This window comes from Pangasianodon hypophthalmus, chromosome 13 (assembly GCF_027358585.1).
Source record: "Pangasianodon hypophthalmus isolate fPanHyp1 chromosome 13, fPanHyp1.pri, whole genome shotgun sequence".
NCBI classification, from domain to species: domain Eukaryota; kingdom Metazoa; phylum Chordata; class Actinopteri; order Siluriformes; family Pangasiidae; genus Pangasianodon; species Pangasianodon hypophthalmus.
The window spans coordinates 7020406-7036041 of record NC_069722.1 but is presented as its reverse complement, the minus strand read 5'-3'; the positions used below and the strand labels follow the sequence as shown (position 1 = coordinate 7036041).

Below are 15636 nucleotides of genomic sequence, written 5' to 3'. Positions count from 1 at the left end.
CAACTTTGTGATTTTTCTAAATTAGATATACAGTTGAATTCAGGTAATAGCGGATACATAAAAAGAAATTTATGTAGTGTAATATTTGTAATATTATGTATATTTCTATAGTTGATAGAAACTACACAGTGCACAGTAGCAATATAAAATGTAGAAAAATGAGTACAACATCCAATAATATACACTAAAGCGAATCTAAAGAGCAAAACTTTAACATGCTTTTCAAATAAAATCACTTAAATAATACAATAAAGTTCTTTTGTTGAATATCTGTATATTTATTGGACACATCATTGACAGAAGGTGCTTGTGTTCAGTGATCTGTCTTATTTATTGAAAGACAGTTGATCTGAGTATTACTGGTAATGAAGGTATACTTTTATTAATATGAACGTGTGTGTGTGTGTGTGTGTGTGTGTGTGTGTGTGTGTGTGTGTGCTGATTTATACTTCTGTCGTGAGCTGTATAAGATTTTTTAACAGACTGCACTATTGAAAAGCAGTTGGGGAGCAGGAGCACATTTCTATATAGATGACAAGTACTGGATGTGATCACGAAAATTTTATTATTTACACTTTATTTTTTAAAGTTTTATTGTTTACACAAGATATATTTGGAACAACATTTTACTCACAAAAAAAAAACATGTAAGAAGGGTTTCCAGGTACACAACCAGACATACCATAAAAGCTTCTCTGCATGCAACGGTTACCCATAAACCCCCTTTCTCTGTTGTGACACAGATACACAAATGCATGTTGATGCCGAAGTATAAACCAGGCCTGTGTGTGTGCGCGCGTGTGTGTGTGTGTGGTGAATTAAAATTCTCCCCCCTCTATGCTGGGATCCACTTTCATCTTCTGTTTTCTCATCACTGCCTCCAGCTCAGTGGCTTTTCTTTCAGTCTGAGAAACATAAAAGAGCAAATATTATATTCCATGTATTACACCAAGGACAGATTGATGCATATAAAAATATTTCAAAATGCAAACAAATTTCTAAGTGTGTGTTTGTGTAAGCAGGCCACCTCCAGCTGAGCTTTCTGCACCATGATCTGGCTGTAAACTCTGGCCCCCTCTTGAGGAGAAACCTTGCACAGCTCCTCTTTACTCAGAGAGAAGAGCTGAGCTCCGGTGAGAACCCCCAAACTGTTGGCTGTGCTGAGAGAGAGACAAAGAGAGAGACTTTGGATATGCACATTTGTAAAACAAACTACAATAAGTGGACTGGTAAATTTACCTTAGTTACATGTAAGAATAAAGTGATACACACTGCCATATTTGGCTAGCATTTGCCTGGAGTGGATGTGTGTATTTGTACATATGCGTAGGAGAGAAAGACTCACTTATCACTGAATCCTTTGCCTCTGAGCCACTCCCGTACCTCAGCCGAAGGTGAGTGGTAGTTGAGAGGTACTGTAGTGTCGTTGGCCTTGTTGATAACCAGAGGCCGCATTGATCCCGATCTCCCATTAGCCAGCCGCTGTGCAAGCTCATTATTCATGAGCATTACTGAAGATAGTAATATATTTGAAGAATGTGACACATTTTATTCAGTGCTTATGTTTCATGGCACATGACAAAGACCAGACTAAGACCTGACAAAGAATTTATTGACCTTGAACTAACGATTGACCTTTTGTTTCCTTTTTGAGAGAAAACTAGCATTGACAGGTTTCCTTTGAGGTACTTTCTGGTTTTCTGCAGTCCATCTAGGATATGCTGCCAAATTTAAGCCACCTCAGAGTCAAGATTAAAACAAATTTTTCATTTAAATTTAAATTTCAGTTTAAAGTAATAGAGCATCAGTAAAGTTAAGTTGACTGTAAAAATAAAACCAGGATTAAATAATGGTTTAAATGATATGCTGATTATTTTAAAATATTGGTTAAAATTTGGTGCAAATATATAACTGATAAACTTTAATTTCATCCAGATATAGTTTAATCTAAAATGGTGAAGCCTGACCTTCGCCTGGTCTTCGTCCAACCATTATATATAGACATAAAAGCTGACTTAATTTCTTTATTTTATTAAGCTATATTCTTATCAAGCTGGCTGATAAGCACATTAGTTGTTTAAACAATTCAGATAGTAACTTTTCTAATTAAAATCTCTCTACAAAGGTCAGAGGAAATAGGCCATTCAGATTCACAAAGAAATCAACTAGGTAAGGTAAGTTTGCTTCTGTTTAAAAAAATCCACTCCTTTTAATAAACCCCACCCATGTGCTGTGTAAAGAAAGCAGTATTGAAATATAGTGCTGGACTGCAAAACTAAAGATATCAGATACCTTTACAAAAAAAAAAAACAATACCTCTCTCTCCGTCACTACCCATTGGTGGCATGCTGACGGGGCGGAGCTCGGTGTGGGCGTGGTCTCCCCCTGATGGATTGGGTGCTATATACGAAAAGCGTCCAACTCCCGCAGGAGATAAAGGAACTTTCTATAGAAATGGAAGAGTAGAGTTAAGAGTAGAGTGGGAAAAAAATGCGGGAAAAAAATGCAGTTTTTATTTTTTTGTAAACTAATAGAGTCAAAATATTTCCTAGTTAATGAGGTTAATGTTAACATTAGGGTTAAGTTCATGTCTAGGCAGAGCACTGGTCAGCTAGAGTCATCATTATGTCAATGGAAGTTCCTCACAAGCTGGGATAAGTGGGATAAGCAGACATTTAGGGCCCCCTAGCCACAAGGGGGCCCCGTAAGAATGCAGGATTTAATATGTGTGTCTTTGTATGTGTGTGTCTTTCTACAAAGAGTTGTGTATATGCCTCACCGTAGACGGCTTGCGCATTACCACGCTGTAGTCTTGCTCTGTCTGGTTGACGGGCTCCAGGATATTAGATGGAACAAAGCCAATCTGGTCATAACTGTTCCTACACTTCCACCACCGCTTAGACGAGTCCAACACCTAGAAGAAAGAGAGATGAAAACATTGCAATAGACTTTGTGTATTGTGTCTATATGTTTAAGTGAAGAGCATAAGGGCAGAAGTCTGTAGATGATTTAGCAGATGATTACACTGAAATCATATTTACATTTATAGCATCCACTGCTTTATTAACATCTTGGCAAACAGATGTGCCTGTCTTTAAGGTTTTCAGTAAGCTGAATGGAGTTAGAGTGTGTACCTGGAGAGTTTCTCCATGCAGCACTGAAAGCTCACTGCTGTTTCGGGCCACAAAGTCATAACTGCAGCGGTACGGGTCAGGAAGTGGAATTTCCATGCTGCACAGCAAACATATACAAACATTCACACAATTATCCACTAGCCCGTGTAAAATTATACAGGTTTACGATTACAATGTGGAGCTGTTCATTAAAAAAAAAGGCAGTATAATGTAGTCTGTGTGTTCAAAATGGCAGAGCACATGTACTATTCATGCTAACCTCAGTAGACCCCAAAAGTAGTATTCAGTTTGCCAAAAATACCCAGAATACTCACTAAGTAGAAGGAAACCAGGTTTCTACTGTAGTATGGTTTCTTTTAAATGTTGCAAAAGAAATGACCTTATATAATAAACTGTCTATGTAAATAAGCTAATGCTTGCTAACGACTATTAGCAATGCTTAAACAGTCTGTTAATCTGGGTTTCTTTTCACTTGTGGTTCAGTTAGTTAACAAATTAATACACTTAATTTTAATATTTTTTTCTCAAAAGCTCTTCAATACTATACTGATATTGTGCTTAATGAGACAGAATACAGTTTATGCTAGTTAGCTCATTTTGCCATTATCATACACCTTTTCCCAAACAAAGGCAAAGTGGTTTTTGGCCGCCTTAAAGTCTTTCTCTGGTGCTTTAATGTATCACTTTGGCTTTAAGCAATAAAAGTTAAAATTTTTTGGGTCAGAAAAATTGTGAAAAGCAATCTAACAGCATTCTAAAGTAATTTCATGTACTAGTGAAGTTAACTGACAGGTAGTTACATGATCATGTGTTTACCAAATGATAATTGTCACATACTGCCTACTGTTACGAGGAATATTATGTAGTATACAGTATGTACTGGTGGAATTAACAGTATGCAATATACAAATATGTACTTTTTAAATATGTGCTTTTATTTTGCTTAGCTCGACAATCGTACAGTTAGTTTATTTTTTTAGATGTAAATTGTGATTTCTATATGGCTTATCTATTCTCAGGTTGTGGGACCAAAAAATTTGGTATAAAAAAATGGGATTAAAAAGTGATCAAACAGATAACTTACAAGAATCCAACCAGGATGAAATGCATATGTAAAGCCTCGCAATAGTCAGCATTTACCTTTCATCTGTGAGCTGGACAGGTGATGAGGGCTGGCTAAATTCTGACTGAAATGACAGGAAGAATATAATGAAAACAGTGTTATTTAACGTGGGAAATTGAAGTTTAAGAGTGTGTGAGTGTGCATGCAAAACCTGTTGATGTTCCAGCAGGGCCTCTTTTTTGTTCTGTGATTCAACAGGATCTTCAAAAGCCTGACCGTTTACATCAAAGGCATCAGGCTTCCAGCCGTCCAGAAAAACTGGAGTATACGGAGATGCCGATTTAGCATGCTGTGAACTGACACACACACACATATGTGTTTACTTTACGTTAGCCTGATATCTGTGATTGTTTGCATTACATAGCACAGTCAGAGACTCAGATATAATGTAGAACAGTCATAGTTTTAGTCAGGTTTAGCAGGCTTATTGAGGTTTCCTGGGTGTGACGTGCTTAGATTTGTTGTTTGACAAAATGTTCATTGTTTAATTGTCCCTTTTGCTTCAGGCATCAGAATCTGTACAGAGTCTGACACATACCCAAAAGAGCACCCACACACCATAATATTTTATATGGACATTAGACACTCTACAAGCCATACGTCATATAGCCATGCTCTCTGTGTGGGAGGGATGGCATACTCTCTCTCACCTGTCAATCACAGCAATTCCAGCCAATTGTGGGAGTCTATAAGCTCATGTATGTGGAAGAGGGCAGATAGCCCTGTGATGCAGCATGAGTAAATCAAAGAGTTGTGGTTGGCTGACTTTACATGGCTTGAAAGAAGCACATTTTAGCCTTCATCCTCCCTGGTTGGTAGCTGTTGCATGACAGGGGAGAGCTGGCTAGTGGGTGGGAATTGGCAGATGACCAAATTGGGGAGAAAATAAGAAGCATTTCTTCTCAGTTTCAAGTTCAAATTTTGTCTTATCTGCTCATGGTTCAAAACTTATTTTATCTGTTCACTGTGCTAATCTAAAGTGCCAATGCGAAACAAACCATTAATATTTGTAATAGTTGTAGATGGTAGGCTGGTTGATGACAGTCACGTCACAGGTTGTAGACCAGCCTATAGATGGTTTCTTTAATGTTTGCAGTATCTAAAGTGAACTATCCAAATAAATTGTTATCCAAAAGAGCCCTAAGCCTGGCACTCAGTGTCCAAAAGTGTGTCAGTACACACACAGGAAAACATACAGAAATGTGTCCCGCGGTTCTATTTAGATCACAAACATTCTTCAGTGCCATGTATTTTTGTTGAATGTGTATCTTTAAAAAGTTATATCTGTTTTGTGGTTTGAAACAGACTGAAAAGAGGGATCTGTGCAGTCCGGGGTAATTATAGTTTTAGTGGTCATGCTTAAAATTTCAGAAAGTGGAGCATGGTTTATGTGCTCTGAAATTAGTGAAAACCTGTAATACTGACTTTGCCTGGGTCCAGTTGGGGCCGAGAGAGCTCCACAACTCTCTTTCCTCCCGCGTGAGATTCTTCTGCAGAAGAGAAATGGCTCCACTGGTCAGTGCAGGACTGGACACACTGGCCGCCAACTCAGGACCACCTGTAGTTTTGACCATCTGGCCACACACACACACACACACACACACACACACATACACACAGTACAGTATTTATTTTTATATTCCTAAGATTATCATTTTTATATAAAGTCTTATTATTCTTCTTGAAGTACATCCCTTTTGCACATTCCTGTACATATATTTCATATTTCTTATTTCTTATTCATTTCTGATTTTTAAATTTTAACTTTAATTTAGTATTTAATGCACAGTCTAAAGAGGAGTAGGCCACGTTTCCATTTCACTGCAAGTTATATACTGTATATAATTGTGTATCTGACAAATAAAAAATCTTGAATCTTGAATCTTGAAGCATAATACTTACTAATTGCTATTATTTTGTTCAACTACAGTGAAACTAATCAGAAGATTGTGTAGTTACAAGCGTGAAGAATGTAAGTGTGGACCCACTGACAGGTTCTGGGGTGAGGAGTTCTGCAGTTTTCAATCTAATCATTATTCATCGCATCTGTAGCATATATGTGATTACCACAAACAGGAAAAAAGAATGGAAAACCTGTTTACTCAAAACTCTCAACAGGAGGCTAAGAGTAGCTGTTAGGGCATCAACAAATGTTTCTGCATAACATGTATTTTTGTAGAACGCTTAAATGAATTCTACAGTCAAAGGTATTTGTAAATGAAGGTCTAAATCTGTTTTTTTTTGTCCTTTTAGAGATAGAGCTAGGGAGATAGAAATATATCTACTTTTGTATCCAGTTATCCATAGTCAAAGTATAGGGATCAGGTGAATTGTCCATAGTTTCAGCAATAAAAATGAATTTAGTATTTGGGAAAATAGGCATAAATCGTTACTGTGATCGCTCGTGTAGTGATGGTAAACCTATGTTTAATGATTTAAAGCTTTAACATAGAGTACATGAAGTCACCACTGTGTTATGGATTTGGCAAATGTCTGGCGGTCTGGGAAAACCCACTGGATGTTGTTGCAAGAGTTCTGGCAAGCAGCCAAAAAAAAGATGTATTGACAATTTAAAAAAAAAAAACCTAATTTGATGTCTCATCTTTAAGAAACTATGAATGCATTTCACCAAATTTATTTGTAATCTTTATAATACAGCCTAGGTTGTGTTACTGTAAAGCTCATGTAGGGTAAGGAGCAAGTTAAACAAACGTGGTGGTAAAAAAAAAAAAAAAAACAGTCAGTCTAAATGTCTTTAGATGTCTAAAACCTTGCTAGTTAAGTGTGATTTCCACACAGTAAATGTCATGCTTTGATCAAGTTTTGGGATGGCTACGTAGGTTCGAAAGTGGACAGTGAGTGTATAATGTCATCATGTGAAAGGTTTTCCCAGGTCGGTGTAGGGAAGGTGATGTAAATGAACAATATTTGCTGTAGATATTTTCCGTCTGTATCTGTGTACACGAACCAGGTTGAGAGGAACAAACAGGTGATGCAGAAGCTCCTCTGAGTTTGGATCTGCTATGTCTGTCTTCAAACAATCCTGGAATATGAAGCAACATAGCTGTGCATAAAAACTAAAACAGGCATGGCTGCAAGAATAAGAAGAATATTAATAATAATAGCAATAACCACAGTTTAAAGAGAATGAGATAAGAGATTGCATTACCAGCAAACTGAATGAGTATTTAATCTTCTGGAAAATGTCCACAAACTCTTGTTCGGTTGGAGGGATTACTTCTGTCATCATGACATCATCTACAGCACACACACACACACACACACACACCACAGTCATTATATCAAAACTTTTACTGTAGTTTTTACTCATTTTGTAGATACCCCAAACCCTTTGTCTCACTCCTCTCTTACAGCCCTGCTTCTTCTTTTTGCTGTTCTTTTTTCTTTTCATGTTTTGCTGCAGAGTGCGCTGAGCATCAGCTGCCTGCTGCAGGTGGGCCATGAAGCGCTCCACATCAGAAATGCAGTGGTTTAACAGCTCCTGAGAGACAGACAGTATGCACTTTACTGTGTAATTTAATACACACCCACCTACCTCACTACAATCAGTGGCCATTTCATCAAATACACCTGTCATAGAAATGTACATTGTATGTGTACAATTACTGATTGTAAGCCCAGCATCCCCCTCCACCCCATCCATCAATGGAATTGTTCTCAGCAGCTGGGTTGAAAATCAAAAAACAAAATTTTCCAGCTAACATCGGTGCTGTGGTGAAACATTGGTACTGAAGAAGGCCAGAGGATGATAAATGCACATGGAAAAAATGAGCTGTAACTTACAAGGTGCACCGATAAGATATGTATGTCAAATAGATTTTTCAGAAATGGCACGAGTGCTATCAGCAACACACACACACTACCATGTCATTGTCACTGCTGAGTTAAGTGTGGATAGCCATCCAGCAATGGCTCTTTAGTGGCCCCTTTCCATTGATAGATGGGTTAAGGGAGGTTGACAACCTGTACATAGGAACTGACAGGCTACAATCAGTAATTGTACACAGGAATTTACAGAATGGTGAAACAAGTCCTAAAAAATATGCCACCAATAACCTTTCCCCCAAAGATCTAAATCTGTGTATGTGTGTACCGTAAATGCACTGACAACTTGTTCATACACACCACGTCATGTTTTGGTTGTCTAACTCTTTCCTTCCCATTCACTACAAAAAAAAGCATAAGAAAAACACAATGACTTAAGATCACATTTTATATTCATTTATATTATTTGTTCTCTCTATATCCCTATAACAAACACACACACACACACACATTTAAAAATATTGTATTAGGTTTTCCGGTGATGGTTGAAAATAACAAAACTGGAACAGAATAATAAAATGTCCCCTATCTTGTTCCACAGAAAGCCAGTAAAACAGAGGACACACCTCGTGTATGAGTGGGCTGGCCTTCTGCAGGAAAAGGTCTGAGTAAAGAATGTTTCCTGGGAACAACCTTTGGGGGATTCATCTGAGAGAGGAACAGACAGATATAGATTATTCAAACAATTTTCTCTGCAGTGCGTATTATGTCAGCTGTCTCTTTTATCCTGCCATACACAATGTTCCAGAAATATCATTTGGCCAGTCTATAGACATGACATTTATTTAATAGCAGTAACAATTTTTATACTTTCAGGCTCGGGGGTGTGGGAGGGGGCTGCACAATATTACTATTCATATTACTCATATTACTCCAGTGTTAGAATCCTTGCATTGAGTTGATTTTAAAATTATGATGCTTACTTTTAAAGCATTGCATGGCCTGGCTCCACATTACCTTACAGAATTGTTACATCCGTACACTCCTAATCGTAGATTGCGCTCCTCTCAGTCAAACTTGCTGGTTGTTCCTCAAACACGTCTAAGATCTATGGGTGATAGGGCTTTCTCTTTCTATGCTCCTGTCCTTTGGAATTCTCTGCCTCTTGAACTTAGTGAAGTTCAGAATTACGATATTTTTAAAGTTCAACTTAAGACATATTTTTTTAAACTTGCATTTGCTTGTTGATATTGTATTGTTTTTATTGTATTGTTTATATTGTGTTCAGCGCTTTGAGAAGCTGCTTTTAAAGGTGCTTTATAAATAAAGTTTATTATTATTATTATTATTATTATTATTATTATTATTATTACTATTAGTAGTAGTAGTAGTAGTAGAAGGATTAATAGTAAGAGTAGGAGGAAAAGTAACAGTTGTAGGAGGAGACGGAGGAGAAGCTGCAGTAGTAGTAGTAGTAGTAGCAGTAGAAGAAGAAGAAGAAGTAATAGGAGGAGGAGGAGCTGCAGTAGTAGTAGTAGGAGGAGGAGGAGGAGAAGGAGGAATAAGAGTAGCAATAAAAGTGGTAGGAGGAGGAGTAGAATTAGTAGCCGTATTAATAAGAGTACTAGGAGTAGTAAGAGTAGTAATAGTAGTAGTAGTAGTAGTAGTAGTAGTAGTAAAAGTAGGAGGAGGAGGAGGAGAAGGAAGAGTAAGAGTAGTAATAAACGTGGTAGGAGGAGGAGGAGTAGACGTATTAGCCGTATTAATAAGAGTACTAGGAGTAGTAAGAGTAGTAGTAGTATAAGTTATAGTAGTCATAAGAGTAAGAGGAGGAGGAGTATTAGTAGTAAGAGTAGTAGAAGTAGTAGGAGGAGTACTAGGAGTAGTAAGAGTAGGAGGAGGAGTATTAGTAGTAGTAAGAGTAGTATCAGTAGGAGGAGGAGGAGTATTAGTAGTAAGAGTAGTAGAAGTAGTAGGAGGAGTACTAGGAGTAGTAAGAGTAGTAGTAGTATGAGTTGTAGTAGTAGTAAGAGTAGTATCGGTAGCAGGAGGAGGAGTATTAGTAGTAAGAGTAGTAGAAGTAGTAGGAGGAGTACTAGGAGTAGTAAGAGTAGTAGTAGTATGAGTTGTAGTAGTAGTAAGAGTAGTATCGGTAGCAGGAGGAGGAGTATTAGTAGTAAGAGTAGTAGAAGTAGTAGGCGGAGTACTAGGAGTAGTAGGAGGAGGAGGAGTAGTGGTAGGAGTGGGATTGTCCCTGCCTCACTGCATACAAATTATTCCTGCAAAAGTGTTAACAGAACCTCTACACTGTTCTCTTCCTCCATCCTTCTGCACTATACAACAGACAGGACATTTTAGTGTAGTTTTTATTCATGTATTTGATTTGTGTTCAGGGACAACAGTCTGACTAAAAGCTTTTTGGCTAAACCTTAACTAGTAGGTTTAACTATTTTGTTAAATAAGTTATTGTGTTAGACATATTTTCTTATAAATGTAATATAAATTAGATAGATAGATAGATAGATAGATATACTTTATTGATCCTATGGGGGAAATTCTTGAAATTATTACACCATAGCAGTGTTGAATTCTCAAATCTGAGGTGAAGGTAATGATTAATTCTATATAACAGCAATTCTGACAGTACTGCTGACTTTAACAAATCAAAGAAATATAACTGTTGATATGGTGAACTTTTTCTGAGAGGAGACATTTATTTAACATATTTGGAAGGAGTTTCCAGTGTCCGCTCTACAGAGGTAAAGCTGTAACTTTAAGCTCTAACTTAAAGAGAGAGAAAAAAAGCGAGGCCGGTGACTGAACAACTGGTTATAGCTGCTATAATGTAAGTGATAACAGGAAACACAGATGTTTCACAACATTAATTGTCATTATACTAAATGGGGGAAATGAATGAGTAAAATAAATATTATAGCAAAATAATCAACGTCAGCGTTTTAACAGTATATTCGGCTGCATCCCATCACCCCATTGTTGATTATTTTCCTCTAACAGCATGCCATGACATGTTTTACTTCTTACTAAATGCATTATGCAGTATATACTTAGACATGTGGGTCTATCTTTGTCTATTTGCATTATACTTTATTATTATCCATTAAGTCTAAACAAGGGTTAACTAGAACATTAGCTATTTATTTGTTGACTAAATCCTTTGAGAATGGAGGTGGATGTGCTGAATCACTAACACTAGACTAGTAAACACTAAAGCCTACATTTCTGTCACTCCCCTGCAGTCTAAGTGATGTTATCTCAGCTTAGATTTCTGTAACCTTCCTTAAATAAAGAAACAGCAACATGATCTACACCAGATGTGAAAAAGAAAATCATAGGACAGAATCAGCTGTATTTATTCAGGTTATAGAACACAAACTGGTGCAGGGTTATGAAATTTGACCTGGTGTCAAGTGTCTGGTTTTGATTTACTGTGAAAATGTATTTTAATTATGTTGTAAGCAACAGATGAAAATCTAAACTACATGATCAAGGCTGTGATGACGGATTCTGAGGCTTGTAAAACAAAACTGTTTGTAATCTTGACACCATATACCGTATAAAAGGGGAGGTATTTTCCATGATGTGGTACCTTGAAGCTGCAAAAATGCCTGTCTTTTAGTAATCTTATACTATAAAGAACCTGTAAAATGGTAAGGTGTATCCTGTAAATATGTGCACTGTGATTGTTTTATGAGATATTTGAGAACCAGGAATGGCGTAAATCACATTCCACATATGGAAAAACTGTTTTAGTTTATAAACTACACTTAATTTGTTGTTTAGCGCCAACGTTAAAAGGTTTTCACTTCATAAAAATTGCACGGATTTTTAGTATCATTTTAAAATATTGCAAAGGAAATATGAAATAGGATCACAATTACAGTAACATGTATCAGCTCAAATAACATCAAACTGGAAAACATTTAATTTCATAACATGCATCCTATATACACCGATATGCATTATGTGTGTGTGTGTATATATATATATATATATATATATATATATATATATATATATATATATATATATATATAAAACATTGACACTATGTCTGTATACTACAAACAGTTATATACTATACAATATGTATTATTGTCAGAGCAAAACACAAGTATATAAAGGTATTTTTTCAGATACTGCAAAATATCTGGTGGTCATTCAACAACATAAAATTTCTTTTATATAATTTTATGGTTACAATAGATTCAGTAGATTACAATTCAGACATAGTGCACTAAAAAATACATCAGTGAAATGGATTAATATGTTAACATCTTACCGTATGAGTAGACATGCGACAGTCTCACATCTTCTGTTTACGCCTCATAGAGAAATGCAGAAACAAGAAAAACAAGAACACCTGTCAGGTGTCGGCCAACCTCTCTCTCTTTCTCCCTCTCTCTCCCTCCCTCTCTGTATCTAAGTCTCTCACCCTCAGTGTGTTTTGACTGTCTGATCAGTATTACAGGCACTTAACAGATTGAGTTCATAGATTAATTAAAACATGTGTGCTCTTTCTCAAATACATGAGTACTCACATTCCAGGAAGCAACTCTATCTGACTACATGCATGCACATACACACACGCCCACACCTAAATACGACTGTCAAGGACACTCTATGGCTGTCTCAGGTCAGTCTTTCAGCAGAGCCTGTCTAACCAGCTCTCGCTCGCTTTTTCTCTCAGAGGTATTAAAAGAATGTTATTACCTCAGTGCCTGCAGGTGTACCTGGTACCAAGAGCATTTTAGAGCTATTTTCATCTCCTAAGTGACCAGCTCAATACCATTCAAAACACCATAACATTTCCTAAAAATAGCCAACCATTTTGTAAACAATTGATTAACCCTTTAAACAGTTGGCTTAGTATCGTGCTATTTATTTTAAAGCATATCACTGAGTAGCGAACTACTATGAATTATTCAGTAACTACAGTGAAACAAGTAGAAAAGGTATGTAGGTACAAGAGTGAGGAATGTTGACATGGCCTTTAACACCTCTAACCCAGATTTAACTCATCAGTGATGATTAACTAATGAGGAATGAAAGTGTTACCTATGTTTGAATTCCTAGAAATCGACTCATGCTATTTTCTAGGCATAATGTGGATTTCTGACAGCCTAGTTAAATAAAAAAAAAATTAACAGAAAGCCTTTAATTACAGCAAGTTTGTTGCTACAAAAATAGTGTTTTGTTGCCAAATCTTTGCATCCACTCACATGACATGGTCACCTTTGAGCATGACCTTACTTTGGAAGATCAGTGCTTTATATTATGTCATGGTCCACATTGTGAGGCATTTTTTTTTTATCTAATAGCCTATTAACACCTGCTCACTTTTTAAAACATTCTTAAAATGCCTACAGATTTTAGGAGGTGTCAAACTCAGTTAGAACAATTAGAAAATGGTGCCTCTGACTGTTAAAATCTGTAAAGCCCAGCGTGGGTGTGTGTGTGGGTGTGTGTGTGTCTGTAAAGGAGGACTCGGGAGACAGGTAACTTTTGATGGACCTTTGTAATGCTTTTATTTTTCTTTTCGTTATTTTACCTGCAAGCTATGCTAAAGTTCAAGTTAAAAGCAAGTGTGTTGTGGGTCAGCTCTGTCAGCTCCATCTCTCTCTCTCTCTCTCTCTCTCTGACTCACAGCATTCCCTGAAAGGCCAAAAAACCCACATAAGTAGGCTGGTGGTAATAACACACAGGTGAGAATCATCACATGTTACCTGACCATTCAACCCTCAACCCTCCTCCTCTCTGTCTGCAGCTGACGCATGACCACGCCCCCACTGCAAAAAAATCATTTAGTACAGTTTTTGTTATTCTTCTTCTTCTACTTCTTTCGGCTGCTCCCATTAGGGGACACCACAGCGGATCATTGGTCCGCATATTTGATTTGGAACAGCCTTTACACCGGACGCCCTTCCTAATGCAACCCTCCCCAGTTTTATCCGGGCTTGGGACCGGCCCTGGGGGTGCACTGACGTGTGCAAACCCAGTGGCCGCGGCGGTGAGAGCGCCGTGGCCTAACCACTAGTCCTCCAGGGATTTAGTACATTTGGTGTAAAGTTCCTTTATTCAGTACCCCCTGTTCAGAATACATTCCCGTGGTTATGGTAGCACTTGCTCCACGCCCACAAGAGACAAACTACAAGAGACACAAACATGAACCTTTGCTTAGTCATGGTGAGTGAGAAAAGAAACTCTTGCTCTTTTGCTTTCAGGAGCTAAAAACTGTTATCCCTTATGTCAATGAGATTACTGTGGCTGGTACAACTCAAAAACCAGGAAGATGGCTTAGGACCGCAATTGATATGAGCAGTCTTGCTATGATGGCTTAAGACTACAATTGCTATGATAGCTTTAAGTCTGCAACTGCCACAAACAGTTTTGCACTCAAGTCTCCATCAGTGAACAGTTGATAACATCAAGAACATAGACTCCATGTGAAAACTATAATGAATTTCCTGTCTACACAATTGCACTTGTTGACCATGTAGTAAGGGAATTATTTATAATTGCACTATCCGGTGTCTCCAAAATAGAGTCAGGTTCCTCTTAAGGTTTCCTCCTCATGTTGTCTCAGGGAGTTTTTCCTTGCCACCGTCGCCTCTGGCTTGCTCATTAGTTTTATAAATTTATAAATTTATAAGTTTAAAATGTATATCTTCAATTTATATATTTCTGTAAAGCTGCTTTGTGACAATGGCCATCTTTAAAAGCGTTATATACAAATAAAACTGAATTGAATTGTTTGGGATTGTTGACATTTTCTTTCCTGTTGAGTGCCCCTGTGACGTCAGTGCGGCACACAACCGCTAACTTCTCGCGAGAATAACAAAAAATATAGCACCAACCAAAAACATTAACAGCAGAATTGCCAAGCACATCAGCGACAGTTCATCATAAACGTGTTTAATGTGTTTGAGAGTGAACTTTTCCTAAGAACACAATGAGCAGCAGTTTTTCAGCTGAGTTTTTCAGGTCAGTTCAGCTTTAGCGCCCTCGTGCGGTCGATGCGCGGCAGGTGCAGGCTAGTGACGTCATCCTTTGAGCTGAAGTGCGAGTCTCGCGAAGAAGTTTCTCATGTGCTACAACAGCTGCACGAGAGGCTTCTTCGGCTGCGCGTGCACGTGGACAGTCGGACTGCATGCTAAAGGGAAACGCATGCTGGGTTACTGCCACACACACATCCACGAAGCTCCATAAATGGGCATTTTTTACATTTTAAACCACATGACCTCATGTTTTCATTGCCCCTTCCGTGTACTTTTCCATACCGTTAATTTCCGTTTGTAAACTGTAAGCCTACAGTCAGGGTTGCCAGATCTGTGCGAGTATGCCGAGTAACAATCAAGACAGGAGAATGCATTGGAAACTTTCTGTTAGCACCCTGAACTATTAAGTGTTTTATTCCCCTTGTACCACAGGGATTTAGTGATTGTTCCTGTTTTTTTTTTTTTTTTTAATTAATGTACAACATGTTATATTTTTAACCATTTAGAGTTACATTTAATGTTGTGGAGTGTCCTATAGACAAATTCCTGTTGTCGCTTACATTATAGCAGCTATAAA

At 37.6% G+C, this 15636-nt stretch overlaps 1 protein-coding gene across 2 annotated transcripts; it reads right to left on the bottom strand.

Moving 5' to 3' along the window:
- Positions 1 to 307: 307 nt before the first annotated feature.
- On the bottom strand, positions 308 to 12702 carry eps8l1a (eps8 like 1a). Of its 2 annotated transcripts, XM_026916184.3 has the most exons (16): positions 12603 to 12702; positions 12344 to 12376; positions 8670 to 8751; positions 8404 to 8444; positions 7630 to 7759; positions 7427 to 7515; positions 7226 to 7300; positions 5683 to 5831; positions 4409 to 4553; positions 4275 to 4321; positions 3135 to 3231; positions 2780 to 2914; positions 2317 to 2446; positions 1346 to 1511; positions 1028 to 1160; positions 308 to 905 (listed from the first exon to the last, which is right to left on the bottom strand). In XM_026916184.3, the coding sequence occupies exons 2-16, from the start codon at positions 12356 to 12358 to the stop codon at positions 819 to 821; spliced, it is 1521 nt and encodes a 506-aa protein (XP_026771985.1). In that variant the 5' UTR covers positions 12359 to 12376; positions 12603 to 12702; the 3' UTR covers positions 308 to 818. The 2 variants fall into 2 exon arrangements, with proteins under 2 accessions (XP_026771985.1, XP_026771986.1); XM_026916185.3 differs by lacking the exons at positions 12344 to 12376; positions 12603 to 12702 and having other exon boundaries at positions 8372 to 8444; positions 8670 to 8710.
- Positions 12703 to 15636: the final 2934 nt, after the last annotated feature.

Coding starts and splice junctions, on each gene's coding strand:
- eps8l1a (XM_026916184.3), bottom strand. Junction 7,301..7,426: donor AATACTCATTCAGTTTGCTG/GTAATGCAATCT, acceptor TTCATATTCCAG/GATTGTTTGAAGACAGACAT. Junction 2,915..3,134: donor TGCATGGAGAAACTCTCCAG/GTACACACTCTA, acceptor TCTTTCTTCTAG/GTGTTGGACTCGTCTAAGCG.